Raw genomic sequence first — 23,588 nt, forward strand, 5'->3', positions numbered from 1 at the left:
GCCTCGGTTTAAAAACTCTAGGTTCCTTTCCAGGCCACAGCCATTTGATTCTCTTTGAGCTGCTCCTCTGAATAGTGATGGCCTGTCTCTGCCTGTTGCTTTCCACTGCTTGACCCTGACCGCCAAAATGCCCAGAGGGCAGTGCGGCAAACCCCAGCCCCCTCTTCCTTTTGGTCAGGCACACCACCCTCACGGGGTGTGGAGAGTCCACGACTTTCCCATCCTGGACAGGAATCTGCAGAAACTGCTTCTCAGAGAGACTCCTCCCCCAGAAAGCCCTGAGAAAAGATAAAAGAGAAGGATGCCTCTTACACCAAGCAGAGGCCACACCTGGAGGGGAATGTCTGTCTGACTGACCAGGGAGGGAGGCGGGCCCCACCACAGCGGGTACAGCTATCTGGAATTCATTACCCATGGCCCTACCTGAACAGGTGGGATTCTGGGGAACCTCAGACTGGCAAAGGCTCCGACCGTGAGAACACCGGGCCTGCATGGTCCAGCCAGGCGTTTTGGTTGGAAAGAGAAGAAATTCCCTAAACATTAGTTCAGAGATCTAATTGCTGTGTTCCAGAAGGGCTGAACCTACCAGTGCAGACACCGAGACCCACATGAGGGCAGGGCTTTGAGAACACGCGTTAGCTGGCTCAGGACAGCCCTCCTGGGTCCTGGACCCCTCGTAGACATTAGCTCTGCTAAACACGAGGAGAAACAGAGACCCTCCAGGGCTTCTGTAGATTTTCCTGAGAGCGTACCGCCGGCCAGTGAAGGAACTAGAACACAAGCCTGGGTCTTTGGGTTCCTGGCCAGACCCTCCGTCCTCCACACCATTCTGCCCATCTCATCTGTGCTTCCGACAAAGAAAACGAGCATAAGGTAGTTGAGGCAGCAAGAAAGACTACGCTCGAAGCCTTGTAGCATGAGGGCAGGACAATCACCAAGTTTGTGTGTGCCCACTCTCGTCTCTCATCTTTTGAGTATTAACAGAGAAAGACCTCTCTTTTTTTTAAGATTTTATCTATTTATTTGACAGAGAGAGACACAGCGAGAGAGGGAACACAAGCAGGGGGAGTGGGAGAGGGAGAAGCAGGCTTCCTGTCAAACAGGGAGCCCGATGCAGGGCTCAATCCCAGGACCCTGGGATCATGACCTGAGCCAAAGGCAGACGCTTAACTGACTGAGCCCCCCAGGCATCCCAGAGAAAGACCTCTGTTATCACACACCCCCTCTCTGACACCTCACTGCAGCTTGGCGTGGTGGGGGAGTCACCCTCTGCATTTCCAAAATGCTGAGAAGGGAGTTCACATTGTCAGAGCAAATTCACATCACTCATAGGGCAGAGCTAAAGGGAGGAGAGCCTCAAGTGTCTTTTATCAGAACCATCCCACTCCTGTCCGGACAGACGCCTTATCACCCTCACACCCTGAATTGTATTCTCATGACAAGCCTTGGGGATGCACATTGTTATACCAATTTCAGAGAGGTTCGGGGAAGTTATCAGCTAGGTGACAGCATGAATGGTCACGAAGGTAGAAAGTACACACCTTGTCGTTGGAAGGAATAGGAAAGCATCTGGCCCCGTGGGAATGGAGGGAGAGGTGGAGGGGGCCGCTGAGAGACGAGATCGGAAAGATCACTGGAGGCCAGAGTGGGCCCCACATAGAGTCTGTAACAAGAGCTAATATTTACGGAGCACAGTCCGAGGCCTTACACATCTGTTAGCGAACAGTTTCATCCTCAAAACGACCGGGTAAGGTGAAATACAGATTCTTTCCAATTGGGAAATGACAGTGCTGTGCCACAAAGAAATCGAGTACCTCAGTCGTGTTTGCACACGCAGCAGTACTGAGACCCAAAGCTAGAATCTTCAGCTCTACAGTGGCAGGTAAGCTGGGGGGGGGGGGGGGGGCAAAAGTGAGGGGGAAGGTCTCTTGTTCCACACGCTCCCCTGCCCCCCAGCCCGTGTCTTTGCCTGACTCGGGCAGCCTGAGTGGTGATCCCCTAGGCTTTCGGCAGCCTGCCAGCTGTCAGCCACCTGCCACAAGAGTGGGTAGGAAAATGCATCCCTCCCTGGGAGTGCCTGCCTCCCTGCAGCCACACAGCCCCCCCCACCCCCGCCCTCCTCCTCTAGAGGTCAGTTTCCGGCTCAAGCTTGACCACAGCTTCCCCTGCCTCCTTCCCCTCTTCCTTGCCTGAAGGCCTGATGATGGAAGCGTTGACACAGGGTGGGGGTGGGGGGGATCTGTTAAATGCCTGTGAGAAGACAGGCGTTGCCTCGAGAGCACGCTGCTTTCCTCCACTCGGCTTGACCCAAGGCTCGGCAACTCAGACCTTCCCTGCACTTCCCTCACTGTCCTGATCAGGGCACGATCAGGGGCTCGGAGTAGCAGAAATCATTAAGGGCTCCCATTCCAGTGTGACTAAGGGGATGCAGAGTCTGTGCTCGGTGGGCTCACGTCGACTCAGCCCTTAACTCCTGGGCATCCTCAGCAGTTGGCTTTCCCGGGATTATAAACTCCAAGTGATAGCACAGGTCACTGTAAAAGACAGTCTAGGAAGTTGGGGTTCCCGGTCGGTGCTTCTCCCTGCCCTCTACATCTCATCCCTGGCTGATACCTAGGAGAGCCAAGAAGGAGGGAGGCTGAGACACAGGTGTGGGTAGGGCCAAAGGGTCCTAATGGAAATTTCTTTCTTTGCAAAAATAAACTTATCAGAGTATAATATACATGTAGGAAAGCACACAAGTCATAAGCTCACAACTAGGTTACTTATCACAGTCATCACACTTAACAGAACTATGAGAATGAGATCAAGATCTTTAGATCGAAAAACAGAACATTCCCACATCCCTAAAGTTCTTCCTTTTTTCTCTCTTTGATTTGGTTTTTCTCTGCCCCACCCCACCCCCCAGAGGTAAATGCTGTGTGGACTTCTACTTGAACTGATCCCTAAGTTCTTTTGGCCTATTTTGGGATGTTATCAAAATAGAATATTATTTTTGTAACTTTTAACTCACTTTGTAACTTCATTCAGTGTTATGCTTATACTTACATATACAATCATGTTATTGGTAAAAAATACTAGTGATGACTTCCTTCTTTCCAATCCTTTAATCATATAATTTCTTTTTCTTGTTTTACTGTACTGGTTACAACTGCCAGTAAAATGTTGAAGAGAAGTTGTGAGAATGGATTCTTGTTGCATTCCTACTTTTAGGGAAAAAAAGCTTGTACTAGTTGACCATTAAGTGTGATGCTTACTCTGGGTTTTGGAAGACGCTCTTTGCCAGATTAAGAAAATTCCTTCCTGATTATAGTCTCCTAAGAGTTTTAACCATGAGTATATGTTGAAACTTAACAAGCAACTTTTCTGTAGCTCTTAAAATAATTACATCGATTTTTTTTTCTTGTTGTTTCTGGAAATGTGATAAATTACATTGATTATTTTTGAATCTTAGATCACTCTTGCATTCCTATAATCAACCCAATTTAATTGCTACATGTTAAGCCTTTCATATTTTGCCAGATTCCATTTGCTATTTTTAATATGCTTTTTGCACCTCCATTAATAAGATTGTCCTGTAATTCTTCTTTCCTCCTAAAATGCATTGGGAAGTGGTCCCTTTTTCTCTCTCAGTAAGCTTTTGGGAAACACTGTAGTGAGCCTTCCTGAAAAGTCAGAAGAATTTACTGCTGAAACCCTCTGGAGTATTTTTTTTTTTTAAAGATTTTATTTATTTATTCAACAGACAGATCACAAGTAGGCAAAGAGAGAGAGGAGGAAGCAGGCTCCCCGCTGAGCAGAGAGCCCAATTCAGGGCTCGATCCCAGGACCCTGGGATCATGACCTGAGCCAAAGGCAGAAGCTTTAACCCACTGAGTCACCCAGGCAGCCCTCTGGAGTATTTTTGTGGAAGAACCTAAGTTATGAGTTCTATTTCTTTGTACACATTAGACAATTCAGATTTTCTATTTCTTCGTGTGTCAGTTGTAGGATATCAATGTTCTCAATCTCTAATTTATTGCCATACAATCATCTATAATATCCTGTGATTGTCTTTTAGATAACTGTTGTATCTGACATTATCTCCTCTTTCTTATACCTGATAATGATTATTTGTGACTTTTCTCATTTTCTCTTTTTTTTTCTCTTTTACCAGTCTTACTAAGGAGTTATCAATTGTGCTAATCTTTTCAAAGAAACTGATAAGTATATACATATGATATCCTTTTTTTGCTTTATATGCTGTCTGTATATGCTGTCTGCTTTTATGTTACTAATAATTGATCTTTTCCTTATAATCTTTTTCTTCATACCTTTAGGTTTGGGTTCTCCTTTTTTTCTAACTTCTTGACATAGCTACTTGTGTCATCAATCATCAGCCTCTCAGCTCTTATAAAACATTCATTTTAAGGCTATGAATTTATCACTAATTATGCCATATACTGTATCATGCAAACTTTTATATGTTATATTTTTATTGTCATGTGCTTCATAATATTTCTTAATTCCCTCTATGATTTCTCCTTTAACCCATGGGATATTTGGAAATATATTCCTTTATTTTATTAGAATTGAGAGATTTTCTAGTTATCCTTCTCTTATTGATGCTTAGCTTAATTCCATTGTTGTCAGAAAATATACTCAATTATTTCATTCCTTTGAAATTTGTTGAGATCTGCTTTATTTCGAAAGGTCTGACCAGTGTGGCTTCTTAAACAGTGCATTCTTCAGGTGCTGAGCGTGGTTGAGTCAATATGTCGATTAGGTCAAATTTGTGAATCATGTCATTGAAATATTTTATATCCCTCACTGGCTTTTTTGACAACCTGTTCTGTAAGTTTCTAAAAAAGTTATGCAAAAACCTCTGTCTGCGATTGTGGGCATGTCCATTTCTCTTTTTGTTTACATCATATTTGCTTTATGTATTTGGAAGCCATGTTTTTATGTGCACACACATGTAGAATTAGTGTATCTTCCTAGTGGACTGATCTTTTTCTTATTATTAAATACACTGCTTTATTTTTTTAAATGGCTCTTGCTTTAAAGTCGGTTTTGTAGAGTAAGGTGGCTATTTCTCATTATTTTAATCCATATCTTCATGCCATACTGTTTCCAATTCCTTCATGCTGTATTGTTTTTCAATTTCTTATTTCAGCCTCTTTTTTTCTTATGTTGAGGGTATATCTCCTATAGGCAACATCTACTTTGATTTTTTAAATCTAGTCTAATAATCATAGCCTTTAAATTAAAATATTTAGTTCATTTATGTTTGATGTTATTTTATATAATATATATTAGGATTAAATCTACTTTATACTGTTTGTTTTCAGTATGTTCTACCTATTCTTTTTTTTTAAGATTTTATTTATTTATTTGACAGAGAGAGAAAGATCACAAGTAGGCAGAGAGAGGGGGGGGAAAGCAGGCTCCCCACTGAGCAGGGAGCCTGATGCGGGGCTCCATCCCAGGACAGTGGGATCATGACCTGAGCCAAAGGTAGAGCCTTTAACCCACTGAGCCACCCAGGCGCCCCTGTTCTACCTATTCTATGTTTCCTTTCCTCTCATCTTTTTGTACTCTATCAAACCAATTACTTTTTATTCTTTTATTTTCTCCCTCTTTTAGCAGATGTCTTTTTATTGGTCATCTAATAATGGTTACCAAATGCATCATTTTGTCCCTTTTTCTTTTATAAATTAGTACTTTATCAGTTGCCATATAATGCAAGATTCCTAGAACAATTTACATCTCTCCAATTTTTATTCTATTGTTATTTTTTAAATTCAGTGTATATTGAAAACCCATACTACACTAATATTGTCTTAGTCAACATTTTTTTTTAATATTTATTTATTTATTTGAGAAAGAGACTGAGCAGGAGAGAGAGTGAGTAGGTGGAGGAGCAGAGGGAGAGGGAAAAGCAGGCTCCACTTGAGCAGTGAGTCCAACACAGGGCTCAATCCTGGACCCTGGGATCATGACCTGGGCCACAGGCAGACGTGAAAACAACCGAGCCACCCAGGTGCCCCAAGACGACATTTAATTAGATTTACTCACATATTACTTTTCCCCTTGCTCTTGTTCCTGTTGCATTTCTGATTCTTCCATTTGGAATCATTTTCATTCTGCCTGAAGAACTACTTTAGTATTTAGTGTATGCTCCATTCTGCTACAAAATAACCTCTCAGTTTTTTATTTAACTGGAAATACATTTATTTCTTATTTTTAAAAAGAATTTGGGAAGGGAGTTTAGAATTCTAGGTTGGCAGCTATTTCTGTTGGTATTTTGAGGGGGTCCTTCTACTGTCCTGGCTTCCATGTTTTGGTTAAGAAATTATCTCTCAAGTCTTACATTCCTTTGACAATACACGTTTAGGGTTTTTTTGGTTTTGTTTGTTTGTTTGTTTGTTTTCTTTTTTTGGTTGCCAACTTTTAAGATATTCTGTTGGTCTTTGATTTTCAAAAATTTCACTGATATGCCCCGATGCCTAAGTGCTCTTTTTTGTATTTATATTGCTTAGTGTTTATAGCACTTTTGAATCTGGGTTGATGTCTTTTCTTTTCAGTTGTATTTTTTCTCCAGTTTTAGAGAAGTTCTGGCCAATATATTTTCAGATGCTGCTTCTGCTTCTCTCTCTTTTCTTCTAGTATTCTAATACACATATATGACTTATGTGTCTCATATGTCCCTGACACTCATTCTTTTTTCTGTTTGTAATTCAATCTGAATATTTTGTGTTACTCTCTCTTCATTTGAGCTAATTCAATTTTCAACTCTGTCCATTCTGCTCTTAACCCCACTGATAAGCTCTTAATTTCATTAACTATAATTTGGGGTAATTTTTAATTTGAGAATTTCCATTTGATTCATTTTTAAAGACTCCAGTTCTTTGATGAAGTTCTTTACCTGATGTCCTCTAATGTCTTGATCATATCAATCATAGTTTTGTTAAAGTTTATGTCTGATAATTCCCAGTACCTAGATCTTCTGTGGGTCAGTTTTTTTCTTGATTTGGCTGTATCACCTGGTATTCCCAGTAATTTTTGTTTGATTGCCAGACATTAAGTGTTTTAAAATGTACAGATAATTTGAGGGTTTAGATGATGCTATTTTCCTTCAGTGATTACTTCTGCATCTGTTTCTGCCAAGCTGCTGCCATGGACTGGTAAGATTGAAATTAGACTCCAATTTCTGTGAGGACTAAATGATTTGTGATTCACTCATATTCCTAGTGTATAACCATTTGAGGGGTTTCCTTGGGGTTTTTCACCATGACCCTCTTCTAGGTAATCCCTGAACTTCAATTTTCCTCCTTCCTACCTCTTGAGATAAGTTTGCTCAGCATCTTAACCTGTCATTTGTCTCTCTGTCTTTTTAGTTTCTGAACCTGTAAGTCATTAGTTGTGAATTGGCAAATGTCCAAAGGAAAAAGAAATAGTGCCAGGTTTAGGGTCCATCTTTCTTCCTTTTCTTCTCTCTAGAATTCAGCTCTTTGAGTCCCCGCTGCCCTGGTTACTCCCTAATACCTCTAAAAGATGAAACTTTAAAGATAATTTTCCCATCTTTTGTAGTTGACTTCAGTGGATTGGTTTATAATCAGGTATTCTGCCCCTACCGAAAGCAGCAATCTTGATGGAGGTTCTTGCTATGTTACAGTAATTGAAGGATTCAGTATTAGTCTATTCTTTCTTTCAACAAGCACTCATTAAGAATCTAGTATATGTCAGGCACCATGCTAGATGCCAATAATACAATAATAAAAATAAACAATACCCAAAATGAAGTCTGCCAATTTCCCTGCCTTTGAGACACTCATCATGAACTGAAAGAAGCAAACCTGTCCAAAGAAAAGTGATTTTAGGAACAAATAGATGTACATATAAAGGGTGAAGTGGAACACATCAGAGGGAATGCTGTTGGGCAGGAAGAAAGTGTCATGGAAGACTTTAAGAAAGAGAGAACACTTGAATTGGATCTTGAAATGTGAGCATAGCAAGAAAAGCAGAAAGCATGAAGACAAAAAAATTATGCAGTGTCAGAAAATAATTTTAATTTGGTGAAACTGAAATCTAGATTTTTATGGGAAATCATAAGAGTGATCTTGAGGAGCTTACTAGTGGTCCCATTATGACCAGAACTTTATGCCATGCTCATGAGTCAGAGCATTATTTTGTGGTGGTGAGGAATAATTAAATAGCCCCTTTCCCTCTATGATAAAAAAGAAAGCAATGGGGGGAAACCCAGGTCTAATGAGATTGAAGTTAAGGACCTGTTGTGGTTGTTGAAAGACTCTAATCTTGGTGGTCTCCATTTTTCAATGAAAAAGAAGACTAAGACATTGACAAATAGTAACAGAAAGAGGTGAGGTAACAGAGAAATTTTAAAAGAATAGTAAATATTTGGAATAGTCCCTATAGTGTATAGAAGGAGAACATATTATAGATAAATGGATTGCTGACCTGCAAAGGTTAGTTATAGTCATCCCAGCCCTCTGTCATCATCCTGATTTTACATAAGCCATTGTTCCCCAGCCTATTTTTTGAGTTGGCGCTTAGGGAATTGAAATACAGCAGAGAAGCTACCTCTCTCCTCAGTATGGTTAGTTAGAATGTAATGGTCAGAGTTTTAGACTCTAAAGTCAGGCAGACCTGGTTTCAAACCCTTCTGGTTTTGTACTAAAGTCACATACTATATATATGTCATAGACATACTTCCTGTCTTTCTGAATCCCGATCTCCATGTTGTTCAAAATAAATATAGTAAAAATTATTTTGTAGAATCATCATGGTGGTTGAATGATTATTATCTGGCAAAACTTCCAGTCCAGTACCTGTCACATAACTGGTTCAATTAATTATAGCTATTGCAGTTTTAAATTATTGTTCACATGATATTTTTCTCGATTCTCTTTAAAGGGCATTCTCTTCTCCTCAGTAGAATGTATAAAATCCACACAGGACCTCATAAAGCTCTATCTGCATGAATCAAATCGGGTTTATCGGGATAAGATGGTAGAAGAAAAGGACTTTGATCTTTTCGATAAAATCCAGACAGAAGTGGTCAAGAAAATTTTTGATGTGAGTATTGCCCTGAAAAAAATTTTTACATTTGAAAAATAATAATTATGCAGATAATCAACCAAATGATAATATCCAGCTCATAAATTGGGGGCAAAATCAGAGATTAGATAGAGAAAGAAATCTGTCATTGTTTTGCTGAGGTGAAAAATGCTAGGACAACAAAAGGCACAAATAAATCCTAGAATGTCAGTTTTGAAAAGGTCTGTGGGGATCATCTGATCCAATGCTTGCATCTTATACTGATTCCTCTCAATAGCATTTTCTGGATTGGTCATCCCAGTGGATGCTCCAACGTCCTTGAAAATGGCCAGCTTCATCTTTGCCAAGGGAGCAATTTTGGAGCCGCTGATGACCAGAAATTTGGAACAATTTTGAAATGTAGAACCTTTATGATAACTTTAAAGGCTGGAATGTGTTTCTAATAATGATCTAATATGTATTTCCCTGTCCACTAATTGTAGGTCTACATGAAAAACTTTCAAATATTTTAAGATCATTTGTCTTGTCCTTCCTGGATCTTCTCTCCCCCAGACCAAATAGCCTGTGTTCTTTTAAGCCACTTCTGACATGGCTTCTGACATGGAGAAATTTGCCATCATCTTGATTAATTTTCCATGAGGTCCCCCTCCAAAATCATGGTATCTGACTTTCATCACACAACACAACTGCTCTGACCTAGAGCAAAATCATCATTCCCTCTGATTAACTATAATTTTGTTACTGTTTCCCAAAATTGTTCTCCTAACTAGTTGTACTACAATATACTCTTTGGAAAGAGGATATCCATGATAAATTGAGAAATACTTTGTATTCTATCCCCCTCTTAGAAATTCACAATGCTTTCAGTACATTAAAGACCTAAAATTCTTGAATAATCCTGATTCATTTATCATTTCCCAAATGTATGAGACCCTGAAACTCTTTTCCCTTCATAAAACCTATTAATAGTTTGCAGAATGAATACTCCATAGACTTTGTCTTGGGAAGCATACATTAACACAGCCCAAGATCATATTACACTTCTAGTCTCAAAATTATCCCACAACTCACCCTCAGCCTTCTAAATGTTGACCACATCTCCATATTTTCCACACATACTGCTTGTTCTCTCTTGAACTTAGAAATAATCAAAACTTGTATTTAAATGTACCATGTCCCAGAGCTCACCTGGTTAAGTCTAGCATCAGATTTTTCCCTGATACCATCCTGGTTCTACCTCTGAAGATACAGTCCATCCCAACCTACATGATAGGACATCATTTTTTCTTAAAGATTTATTTATTTCAGGGACAGAAAGAGTGTGTGCACACAAGCAAGAGCAGTGGAGGGAGAGAGAGAGAAAGAGAATCCCAAGCAGACTCTGCACTGAGCCCAGAGCCCTATGTGGGACTCGATCTCAGGACCTTGAGATCATGACCTGAACCTAAACCAAGAGCCAGATGCCCAACTAACTATTCCACCCAGCCACCCCCTTAGACAGCATTGTGAAGTATCTTCTCTCTGTTGGCTCCTTACTAGTACGAACACCCTGAAATTGCCCCACTTATAATTTTGCTATGCCTCAATATTCAGTACTCACATCTCAGATGCCCCTCTGAGCACCGTAGGATTTGCCAAATCGTGTATTCATTGTTCGCTCTGCAAGCGAGCTTTGACTATCTTCTTCCATTGCTCTGAGCTAGCCCTTTCGAGTATCAACACTCAGCCTTTGAGACAGAGGTTCCTATGTGGATCTGTATCCTAAGAACACATTCTTTTGATCATAGACCTGGATATAATTAATACTGCCATTGGCTTTCCCCACTAACATTTGAAATACCAGCTGGAGGTACTTTTGGCTGCATCAAATCTTGACAGCAGTATTAAAGAAAAGTTGCCAAGTTTCCACCAAGGAAGTGATACAGTCCTGTTTCTACCAATAAAATCTTAAGGTTCTCTGAGAAGTGGCCCTTGTGGGGCATGGTGTCACTATTAAGAAGTCTTTGAATCACCAGGCAGGTTGATTTTCTCTCTCCCTCCTGAATAGTCTGGCTTTGATCATAACATCAGAAACCCATCGTTTTGTTCATCAAAGAGTCTTTGTAAACCAGCCTTTGCAGAACTGTACTTGGGTCATTCCTCTGCTACATCATTCATGTAGATTGACTTCTGACAGAACCAATTCCCAGTATATTAGCCCATTTTCAGATTGGGTAAATGGAATGGATTCCCACGTCACTTCCCCATGTGCCTTCTCCAGCAAGCAAGAATGGCTCTCTTGCCTTGCATTAAATCCTACCCAGGTGTCTAGACGTCTACGGTTCCTGTGTAGCAAAGCCACAATAGTTGGAAGGCTTTCCATAGCCCTGACATCACCTTCAAAGTATAATAACTCTTTCATATTTAACTCTTCCCATTTCCTTCTTATAAACCAGGCAGGAGTCCTGGCTTCCCTGTAGATGAGACTCTCATCCTCTCCCCATACACCCCCATTAGATGTGACGAATTTTATCCCTTGAGTTTACAAAGCTAACCCTACAGCAGTGACTCATTCCCCGGGGTAATATCCTGCCACTGAAGAACATGCAGCTTCCCTCTTTCCCAGGTGCCTCTTCCAGTCAGAACTTTGGAAGAAAAGAGTGGCAGGTGGAGAGAGTTGCTCGTACTTGTATAAATTCCTACTTAGGTACTAGAAAGCATGTTCTTTCTTGGACTTACTTCCCCTACCACCTTTCTTCCTTTTGAAAGCTCTAGGATTTGAGTTTTGAAGTAAGTAGTTCCTCTCTAAATTAAGAAAATGATTAGTTGCCTCTCTGATACTTACAGGGTACCTTGGTAGTAAAGAGACACAGACCCGCTGTCTTTTAATTGAGTCATACTAGGTTTTTATTAAATATGGTAAGGTCTGCCCTGTGGGCAAGAATTAACACGCCGTCAGCTCATATCTTTATGAAAACTTCCTGCATCGGGGGCTTTACTGTGAACATTTCCAGATTATCAGGATCCTTGTAGAGAAACCAATCACCTAAGGATGGCTCATGTGCATTTTTGTAGAAACCGAGTTCTCTGGGCTGAGCCTGTGAAGTTGGGGCTGGCAGCCTCCAGTGTGCTGTCTCACAGGAAAGAGGAACGGTTTTATGCTGCTGCCATGGAGTGGGAAGCAAGACCTGTTGGGAATAGATGTGGGAGAGATAAGCACAGTGGGGCGTGGACCCCTTCACCCAGCAGTGGTGAAAGATTGCTTAGGGAAATCTAGCCACGTGTCCCCACCCACTCCTCTGCCCAGACATGGGCTCTTACTGGGCCTATGGGAAGGGTACCTCCCACCTTCCATATCCTGTCCTCAGCCCACAGGGAGTAATAAACACCACCCGTGACTTCACGGAGCTGGTAAATGAATGTTAAATGTCTCTTTTATAAGAGCTGCTCAGGAGTAAGGAAGTAGGGGAAGCAGCACAGATACTTAATTTGCAGGAAGTGTCCAGAGAGAAAAAGTAAATGAGGGGTCTTCACCCTATGGAACCAGAATTGAGTCAGTAAAGGGGGTCCTTATGCCTGTGTTCCACCACCAGGATATCGATGAGACTGTGGAACAGACCCGAGGCCTGAACATATATTGCCATTTTGCCAATGGTATCGGCGAGCCCAAGTACATGCCTGTACAATCATGGGAACTTCTGACCCAGACTCTAGCAGAAGCCCTGGAGAACCACAATGAAGTCAACACAGTGATGGACCTGGTTCTCTTTGAGGACGCCATGCGCCATGTGTAAGTGTGCTTCTGTTCCTGCCTTTCCTCGGTTGTCTCTTCTTCCCAACATGGACGTCCCATTTAGGCATTTGAGGACACCTTGATCAAACCAGGAAAGCAGCCATGCTTCTGCCATGGGGGTCAAGATGGCGGCCAGTAGAGCAGCCATGGTAGCATCTGCCATCGGCCCTAGGGGAAGGCAGGGTACTGAACTCACGCAGCACTGGATCTGTTTCCTTGTCTGTCATTTGCAATCCCTAGGCACGTCCACAGTGCCACCAAGGGAAATTTTCAGATGATAAGAGACACCAGAACAGCTCAGGACCCATGTCCCCACACCATACAAGTCTGAGGACCAACTTTAAAATAATGAGATGGAAGATTTTTATTTAAATGCTCATACATTTCAAAAATACCCTGTGAATGTTGTGGCTTTAGTGGAACCACTGAGAGTAGTCACCCAAGTCTCTCCTCTCCCACCAAATGCTGTCCCTCTACTTCACTGCCCCAACTGCATCACATCCCACCTTCCAAAATCTTGCCACCCTGTCCCCCGGTACCTGTGGACCTCAGTGGCAAAACCACTTCAACTTCTCTGAATGTCCACTCATTGATGATTCTGAGTAAAACCCCACTCACCCCTGGGTCGAGCAGAGCTCTTTGTTCTCCCCATACCATGTACCCCACACCCTAGAGAGAGCTAAGGGCCCTCCTCTCCCATCTCATTCCAGTGGCCCATTGAAATCATTTCTCCCTAGTTCTTCAAAACCCCAGTTGTTCAAAAGCACAAACACCCAGACTTTCATACTTACTGCCTCGCCTTGTTACAGCCGTCTGCTGACATCCAGTCCCTCCCCAACATTTGCCAAAGACCCGCGTGCTTGGGTCAACTTCCTTCCTTGACCTCATCGTTCTTCATGGCTGGCTGGCCTCTGCATATAACCTGATCTTTTTGCTCCTTGGCCTCCTTAGCTCCAATGGTCTTCTCTTCCATCCCCCCTCAGCCTCTCACTCACAAGTTCCCACCCCAGAACTTCTGTCATCAGTGATGAGCCCACCTCCGCAGTCTCCATTTCCAACAGCCCACCCTCCGAACTGGGCCTCCTACCCTTCCACTTACCTGCTCTAGTTTTTGTTCCAGGGAATTCTTTCTTGACCCAGTCGTATTGAGGTATAATTGGCATCTAACATTGCATTAGTTAAAGGTGTACAACATCATGGTCTGACCTACGTGTGTAACACAAAAGGATTACCACAATAAGATTAACAGTCATGCACAAGTTGCAGTTTGGTTTCCTTGTGATGAGGACTTTTAAGATCTGTTCTCTCAGCAGCTTGCAAATACACGATATGGCATTGTTAACTCTGCTCATGGTGTTACACTTCACCTCCCCAGAACTCATTTATCTTAGACCTGAGATTTGTTAACCTTTTGACCATCTTCCCCCACCTCTGGCAACCACAGATCTGATCTCTTCTGTTTCTATGTTTTTGTTTATTGTGTGTCTTTGTGGTTTTTTTGTTTTCTTTTTTCTTTTGGATTACACTTATAAGTTAGGTCATACAGTATTTGTCTTTCTCCATCTCACTTCTCTCACTGCAGGGTCCTTCCGTGTTGTCCCAAATAAAAATATCCCTGTTGTTCTTCAACTTCGTCAAGACTTCACGTCATGTCAAACTCCTTTCCCCTTCTGGCTACCATGTCTTCACTGTCCTCAGCCACCATGAGCCCCATCATCCTGGTGCTAGCTCCCCTCACTTCCCTGCCATTGTGTCCATGTGACAAAACCCCATTCTGGTTAAACACCACTGTCTTATTCTGCACCTGCCTCCAAGCATCTGATGATTGTTGCAGAAAAAATCACTTCCCTTTGGGCTTGGTGTGTTTCAGAATTTCAGCCATACTTTTCACATGGGCCCTTGACCTTGCTGGAAACCCACCTTCACTACCTCCACTAGCCTGGGCAGTTTGCTCTCTTGGTCTACTTCTGGTGATTGCATCCCACATTTTTCTCCTCTTCTCAGGCTTCTAGCATCCCTCCCCTCTCTCTGTTCCCAGTTAATGAGCACATCTCTTCCTTCACTGATGTCATGAAAGCAACCAGAAGAGAATTCTGTCATTTCCCCCACCATCAAATCTAACAGCCCACCTGCATCCCATCCACAAATTGTGACTTCTCTAATATTTTAGTAAATGAACCATCCCTGTTCCTACCTAAGGCCAATCCCTCCATGCACATCCTGGATCCCACCTTTTAGCACCTTCTAAGTGACTTGATGTCTTCATGAAATTAAATTATTCCTTTTGTCTCCTGCCTCCCTCCTGCCCCCTCCTCCTCCCTTGCCCCATCTTGTGCCATCACCATTAATTCAGTAATTGTTGGATTATACACACCTACTTATAAACATGTCACATTATCATTACAACAATAATAAACTATTCCTTCACTCTTATATCTCCTTCCATCCCCTTTACCTTTTTCTTTTCTTTTCTTTTCTTTTTTTTTTTTAAGATTTTTTTTATTTATTTATCAGAGAGAGAGAGAGGGGGGAGAGAGCGAGCACAGGCAGAATGGCAGGCAGAGGCAGAGGGAGAAGCAGGCTCCCCGCCAAGCAAGGAGCCTGATGTGGGACTCGATCCCAGGACGCTGGGACCATGACCTGAGCCGAAGGCAGCTGCTTAACCAACTGAGCCACCCAGGCGTCCCATTCTTTTCTTTTTCTTTTTTTTTTGCTCCTGTTCACAACAAAACTCATCAAAATCATTGTCTTTACTTTCTCACTTCTCATTCTCTTCTGGATCCTTTTCTTAGCAATGGAACAAAGAAGCTCTTATCCAGTCACCACAGAGCCCCCTCTTGCTAAAGTCAGTTGTCGCTGCTGGGACCTCAGCTCACATAACTTGATTTCCCTGCTGCATTTGTCAAGATTAATCTGTTTGTTTACATCCATCCATCTGCCCATCACCCACCCATCCATCCACCCTTCCATCCACCTACCCATCTACCCATCCATCCATCCATCCATCCCCCTACCCATCCATCCATCCACCTACCCATCTACCCATCCATCCACCCACCCACTGACCCATCCACCCACTGATCTATCCATCCACCCATCCATCCACCCAACACATATCTTTGGATTAGGCATACTATGAGTGCAAGGATCTTTTTTGTATTCACCACCAGATCTCCAATACCTAGGACAGTGTCTGGAACATAGCAGGTACTCAACAATCATTCTTAGCATCTCATTTAGGGTGAAGGATGGAGAGGAAAAACAGAAGGAAGGAGGATATAGAGTGCTGGTGGAGGGTGGGGAGGGTGTTGACTGCAATTTTAAAGAGGGAGGTCAGGAAGACCTCTCTGGAAAGGGAGCACTTGATGTGATATGTAGCAGCTACCCTGAACATGGAACTCACTGCAGGCCTGGTGCATAGAGCTTTGCTTACATCACTTCGTTTGTCACAAAAACCCTGAAGGAAGTAAGGTCTGAACTTACCCCTGTATATTACACACAAGAAGGCCACAATCCAAAGATGTGGGAGAAACCACCTAGCACCATACACCCCAGAAACAGAGAGGCCAAGGCTTACACTGGCACACTGTCTCCACTGGATGTGCTCTCCATCATCACACTCTGGTGCTTCCTCATCTGTGCTTCTGTCTCTCCCGATCCAGTGTGAGTTCCTTATGCATAGACTTGGTCTTGCTCACAGCTGAATCCCCAAAACCTTGGATGCTGTCTGGTGTGTAGTCGATGGCCAGGACCAGGGTTTTGGGACATCCATTCATAAACCTTGGGACACTTCAGCGAGCATTTTCCTCTCCTCTTGAACAACTATCAGAGCCTGTGTCACAGTCTTGGAATTGAGACAAATCTCTGTCCTTTCAGGGTAAATTTAATTTGGGAGAAGAGCAAGTGATTTGGTCAATGTGGTGCCCAACATGGGTGATCAAACTGACTCATAATATTCTTAAGAAGAAATAAGGCTGGGAAAACTAGCTTTTCTCCTGACACTCCTTAACAAGCTGTGAAGATGGTTTCTAGAAGATGGTTTCCAGTTAGCAATGGCAAAATAACTGGAATAATGAACTACCTCAAGATTAAAGTATATTTGGATGTATAATTTCATGTCCATTTGTTTAAAAATATCAATGTCCCACAACATGGTCTTTGCCCTGCCCTCCCATCCATGGGGCTCCTCGGCCCTCTGCTGTCTCTACTGGCCACTGAGAGCAGAAGCAACCCCTTGTGCCAGAAAATGGACCGCAGCCAACGGTGAGAAACACAGATAACCCAAGAGTGACAGAAGACTCATGGCCTCACATCACTCCACACGTTGCCTGAGGTAGAGGGGTTCGGGCTTTCTCCAGGAAGGGTCCTGACTTCTGAGACCCAAGGGGGGAGCAGGGCGAGGCAGAGCAGGACAAAGGCTCTGGCACTCCCCAGGAACCCACAGGGTTGGTGGAGGGGCCAGAGCAAGGGCATCTGGTCATGGGTACAATGAGGCTTATTCTCATTTTGATGTGATCATCTGGTTTTTTGTTCTCACGACTTGAGCTCTTATCAGTCTCTCGGTCTGATTCCCCGATGCCTTTCCCAAGCTCTGCTGCTAATTCTTCCTGCTGCCTTTATGCTGAACCCACAGAGCATGGTGCCATGAGTTACAGGCACAGGTTCTAGAGCCAGAGCCACAGCCACATTCAAACCCTGGTTTTGCCACTCATTGGCTGTTGTGTTCAGCAGAGAACACTGAACTTCCCCGAGCCTCAGTGTACTCCTCTGGGAAGTGAGAGTAGTGAGAATGTCCACGTCGTTGGGTTATTGCTGCATGCGGCCAGTGCTTTGTGCTTAACAAGCAGTCCGGAGATGCTAGGCTTTTTCTTTGTTGTGCCCTTAATGGCACCATGGTGCTCTCCCACTGACTTTCTTCACTGTTTCAGCAGATTCTGGGTCTGCATTTCCTTAAAGCCTCACACCACGTCTTTTCCACTGCTTTTGGCATAATCTTTATCTCTTTCTGGGTTTATTGGCTCCCACAGAGGTTGTTCTGCCTCTTTTCTTTTCTCTTAGCATCACTTAATGAAAAAGATGGACTTGTCTTGTGCCCCTTCCTTTCTGTACCATATCTATTCTCAAGGGCGTGTGTGCATGCATGTATGCATGTGCATGTGTGCTGCCTGTGCACATGCATGTGAGTGCACATTGTGTGCGTACGTGTGCGTGTGTGTGTGCGTGCATATGTGTGTGTCTGCATGCATATGTGGGTGTGTGCATGTGTGCTGTCTGTGTACATGCATGTGAGTGTGCATGTGTGTGCAGACATGTGTGCATGTGTGTGCGCGCATGTGTGTCTGTATGCATGTGTGTGCATGTGTGCTGTCTATGCACATGCATGTGAGTGTGCATGTGTGTGCAGACGTGTGTGCATGCATATGTGTGTGCGTGTATGCATGTGCATGTGTGCTGTCTCTGCACATGCATGTGAGTGCACATGTGAGTGCAGACATGTGTGCATGTGTGTATCTGCATGCGTGTGTGTGCGTGCATGTATGCATGTGTGCATGTGTGTGTGCGTGTGTAGCCTTAGTAAGTCCGCTCCCTCCAGCTGTGCTGTGGAGCATCTTCAGCTTTTGTTTTTAATCTCACAGAAATTCAGTAACAGGCTTAACTTAGACTGCGCTGGTTTTCTCGCCCAGGAGCCCTTCAGAATATTGATCTTCCTTTTTTTTTAATGTTGTAATTTGAATGCAGAGTCCTTTGCCCTCGTCAGAGGTTGTTAATGGATCCCCAGCTGGAGTCTAATGCTGACAGTTGCAGACTGAACCATTCTTCTCTGGAAACTTCGGGACTAACGATGCATTTCCCATCAGCTGGTGAACAGCAGAGACCATGCTAAGCTGAATTCAGGCCTTCCGGAATAGTGGGGATGGGGGTGGCCCAGAGAGCCCAGGGGGACTTCTCCAAAGAGAGGGCCTGGATGTCTTAGCAGCTTGGTTTCTCTTATCCCTGGAGTCAGGCACCCTCTAATGCAAACACGAAGCAGATGAGTCCTTGCCCCTCACATGATGTGTGATTGTGTGCGTCCCCCAGACATGATGCTGACTGTAAGGCCTGTGTTGTGTTTCAGTTTAGCCAAAATTCATCGAACACCTTCGCGTGTGCAAAGACTGTAGAGAAAGCAAGCTGAGTATGCACACTCTTTTGATGCCTCAAAACTAGGATTTAATAAGGGCCCGGAGAATTATAAATCTATCTGATACAAAAAAGAAAGAGTAGAAATACCACAAAAAAATGATAAAGGGGATAAGCAAAATCATAAAAGAACTAAATGTAGGTCAATAAATAAGTCTTAAATACTAGGGGGAATTAATTTTCACCACAAAAACTTAGTGACTTACATTTTCTGGGTTTTAAATCCAGAAAGCTAAAATTTTCTGCATATCCAAAAGCAAAGTAAAACGAAAAGGTAAAAAGTGACAAATGAGCAGTGTGTTTCAGAACCTACCTAAAGGGGCCTTACAGATCTGGAACTCTTCAGTTAAGAAGTGTGCAGTTGGGGCACCTGGCTGGCTCAGTCAGAGAATCATGCAATCTTGATCTCAGGGTTGTGAGTTCAAGCCTACATGGAATGTAGAGATTACTTTAATAAATAAAACTTAAAAAAAGAAGAAGAGGACCATGGACCTGTAAAAGGAAGCTCACAAAACAAAATGTAATAATTAATAAGAAAAATATTTAATTCCCTAGATATCAAAGGAATAAAATTTAAATCATAGTGTCAACCACTCAATTGGCAAAGATTTGAAGACATATACATAAGACCCAGGATCAACAAGAGTGGGGGCCAGACTCTTCCCACCTGCTGGTAGGTGGACCTTGTTGGCTTACCTGCCTTCCTGCTGGGGTTTCCCTCTCAGTAGCAAACACACCCAGCAAACACAGGGGAGAGGAGTCAATGAAGACCCACAAACATCTAGTTTATTGACGCTGATTATGACCCAGTCATCAATATATGCCAGAAATGTGCAGTAGCAAGAAAACTCAAGCCACAGAAGGCCCACAGGAGCCCAGTAACCTCATCCCTGCTCCCGTTTCGTTGATGGGTCAAGTCCCATTCATCAAAGCTCCCCCACCCCTCCATTTCCAGCCCTTCCTCCAAATTGGGCTTAGCTGCACTTAAATGGTTCCACTCCTGATGACCCTTACATAATGTGAATATGATATCTGTCATTGTGATGCCCTTAATGTAAGATAGGGACACAGGACTGTAGCCTACATTGTTTAATTTCAGATGTACACTCTGTTTGGTCAGATTCCCCCTGAGCTCTTGTTCTCCATGCTTGGTCAAGTCCAAGGTCACCAGCAGCTGTGGTCTCATCCTCCTTCTACCCATTTCCCAAGTTTTCTAACATGATGCATGCTAATGAAACTCACATAATCTAACATATTCTCACCCTTCAAAAATAGCATTCACCTTTTGATCAGTTCTACCCAAGAAGATGACAAATTGATGCCACCGTTCTGGGAAGCAGCTTTTCGGGATGGATCAAAAGCCATAAAAAATTGTCTTACTGTTTGACTTGATGATTTGTCTTTTAGGGATCTATCCTGAGGACATGATGAGAGATAGAAATGAAAAATAGTTACGTAACAGTATTTATGACTGGAAAACATTGGAAACAATGTAACTATCCCATAGCAAGCTGCTGCAGCCTAGGAATTTATTCTGTGGTTCATCATTAAAAGCATGGCTTAGCGATTACTCAGTGGTGTAGAAAATTATTCACACACTATGGCTAAATGGAAACGTAGCTTCAAAACGCTGTTTAATATATAATGTAAACCTGATTTTGAAAATAAGATAGAAACATCTTGGGTTTCAGATGCAGTAAGCGTATGTACCCACAAGTATATACCTACAAATACAGAGATTCTAGAAAAACGTCCAGAAGGGTGTGTAGTTAATGTCAGTGGTGTCTACTGCTATTTAGTGTAGAATTGTAATTTTTCTGTATTTCAGGCATTTTGTATAATGAATAGTTGTTGGTTTTAAGGTGAGGAAAGGGAATAGGAGTTTTTTAAATAAAGAACGTAGGTACCTTCTGTAACATTTATACATAGAGTTAAGGGGAAGGAAGAATGTGGAGGAGGCTCACGGACAGGTGGATGGAAAGGCAGCATTTGAGGAAGGGTTAGTGAGTCAGGAGGAAGAGGGTCCTCTGCAGGATGTAGTCTCAGCCCAGGACTTGAGAACCTTTCATCACTGCTGGGAGGGAATATGGGTACTGAGACAGGGGAGTAGAGCTTAAAGGGGAAGAATCCAGAAGCCAAGCAAGTGGGCGCCCTATAGGCTGACCCCAAGAATCCACAGTCATTACAAAGGCATCAATGTCCAGGGCTCCCTGTTGTTCTGCTGACTTTAATTTCACTTCTTCTCTCTCTAGTGGAACAGACAGTTCTGTTCCTGCTTGTCCTTTAGCCTCCCCTGGAATTTTTTTTCCCTACTCTTCTCTTTTTCCTGTCCCCTCCTCTTGCCTAGAAGCACAAGTAGGTGAGGCCGAGTGCTGGGGGAGATGTGGCAGACTCTGGCTCAGCTGGGTAGTGAGGGGACAGAGGGGAGTCTGCGTCCCCTCCAGTCCTTTCTGGCTGCCACGAGCTCGTTCTCCACTGCCACTGGTTCACCAGAGGCTTTGGCTTAAAGCAGAAAGCAGGAGTGACCTCCATCCATTTGGGCAAGAAAGCAAGGCTTGGTTTGGGGACAATGTAACTTACATTTCCAACACTGCTCCCTCGGACCGTGGGACGGGCTCGGCACAGAGGAGAGTCTGATCCAGGCCACGTGCCTCTGCTCTTTCCCCGCAGCTGCCACATCAACCGCATCCTGGAGTCCCCCCGGGGAAATGCACTGCTGGTGGGCGTGGGTGGGAGCGGCAAGCAGAGTCTGACGAGGCTCGCGGCGTTCATCAGCTCCATGGAAGTATTCCAGATCACGCTGCGGAGAGGGTACCAGATCCCGGACTTCAAGGTGAGATCCAGCCCCCAGCCCTCACCCCCGCAATGCCCACAGCTCCCTGTCATCTCTCCTTAGCTCTGCAGTCACCTTCCTGAGAACCTCCCCGTCAGCAACGGGCCATTCCCTTCCTCAATTCCGGGCCAGTGACCCTCATTAGACTCATTGGACTCAGGTCTGCCTTTGTAAAACCTCAGCTGCTTCAGCTCCCTCGGGGTAACCTTGGCTCTCACCGGATCAGGGGCACCTCTGTGTCAAAGTGAGCACACAGCCCTCTAGCAGCTCTGGTGGACTTGAAAGGAGTTCTGATAGTCTGCCCAAGTCCTGTAAGAAATTCACATTTTTGAAAGACTGTTCCAGTGCTTACCAGGTACTAGGAACTTCAGGGACGTTTTCTGGTCCCAAACAAGCCCTTAGCAGCCATGCTGCATGATCTAGAACATGAGGAAAAGCATTTATACAACTGAAAGAGGTCACTTTGCCCTTCCCTGTTGTGCCTGGTTACAACAGAGGCAGGGTCGGGAGCCCTGATGGCATTTCTACCAGGATGCCACACTTGCTCTCCCTGTGCGAATCCCAGCCAGTCTGGGGCCAGATCTACCCACCTGCCTTCCTAACCTCTCAGCCAGTGGTGCTCATCACTGCTCTGAAACCACAGCTCAGCTTCTCCACAGCCAGCTGGATCTAAGTCAGACACCAGGTCCACATTAGACCAAACTCCAGTGGTTCCAAAGAAGAGGAAACAAGTCAGTGCTTAGAAGTAAGCATTTACAGAATGACCTAAGATGGCAGTTCTCAGCCTTGGCTATAGACTGGAATCCCCCTGAAACACCGCTGATGCCTGCAACCCACCCTCCAGAAAGTTTGGCTTAACTAGTCTGCGGACTGGCCTGGGCATCAAGACTTTTCAGACAGTTCTGATGAGAGTCGGGAAATGTTGTCTTAACTAATTCTGTAAGTACCTAAGGTTGAGAATGGTTGATGCTAAAGGAAGTTCACTAACTTTTTTTTTTTTAAAGATTTTATTTATTTATTTGACAGAGAGAGATCACAAGTAGGCAGAGAGGCAGGCAGAGAGAGAGAGGAGGAAGCAGGCTCCCTGCTGAGCAGAGAGCCCGATGTGGGGCTTGATCCCAGGACCTGAGATCGTGACCTGAGCCGAAGGCAGCGGCTTAACCCACTGAGCCACCCAGGCGCCCCGGAAGTTCACTAACTTTAAAGGGGAATGATATATGGGACATGAAAGAAGCTTTGGCATAAGGAAATGCATGAGGCTCTTAGAAAATGAGCTTCGAATGGTGCGAGCAAGAAGACCAAGATCGGGGACTGACAGCTGAGCTCTGTGAGCAGGGTACAGAGCTTGAACCAAGATTGACTACGCTGGGAAAATGCAGGGCTTGACATCCTAGCCCAAGACTTCATCCACCTGCAGTTCTGAATGGATATGATTTCCTACCAGATGACTCTGTGTGTGTGTGTGTGTGTGTGTGTATGCAAGTGTGTCCCCTAGTATATTTTATTCCAACACAGAGCTTTTGCTGGAACAAGTCATGAGAACACAAAACACTGCTAGCATAAGATACATTTATTACTGGGATTGGTGGCCCCAAATACATGACTCTTCTGTCAAGACCAAGAGCAATTGCTTGCCTTTGGATCAGGTCATTCACTTGTATGATGATATAAGTAACACAGATGAGCAGGGACTATCTCTGTCCCTTTGGAAAGCTGTGCTGTTACCCCTCGGCACAAAGGAAG

General features: G+C 43.7%; 1 protein-coding gene across 3 annotated transcripts in view; it reads left to right on the plus strand.

Annotated features, from left to right (window-relative positions):
- Positions 1 to 23,588, plus strand: part of DNAH9 (dynein axonemal heavy chain 9) — a 313,471-nt gene that overhangs the window by 166,155 nt on the left and 123,728 nt on the right. For all 3 annotated transcript variants that reach the window (XM_045083402.1, XM_045083401.1, XM_004760150.2), the window contains 3 exons: positions 8,917 to 9,078; positions 12,633 to 12,829; positions 21,683 to 21,845. In XM_045083402.1, the coding sequence (XP_044939337.1) occupies positions 8,917 to 9,078; positions 12,633 to 12,829; positions 21,683 to 21,845 (522 nt within the window). The remainder of the gene's footprint in view (positions 1 to 8,916; positions 9,079 to 12,632; positions 12,830 to 21,682; positions 21,846 to 23,588) is intronic.

This window comes from Mustela putorius, unplaced genomic scaffold (assembly GCF_011764305.1).
Source record: "Mustela putorius furo isolate JIRA1106 unplaced genomic scaffold, ASM1176430v1.1 tig00000695_pilon_pilon_pilon, whole genome shotgun sequence".
NCBI lineage: Eukaryota > Metazoa > Chordata > Mammalia > Carnivora > Mustelidae > Mustela > Mustela putorius.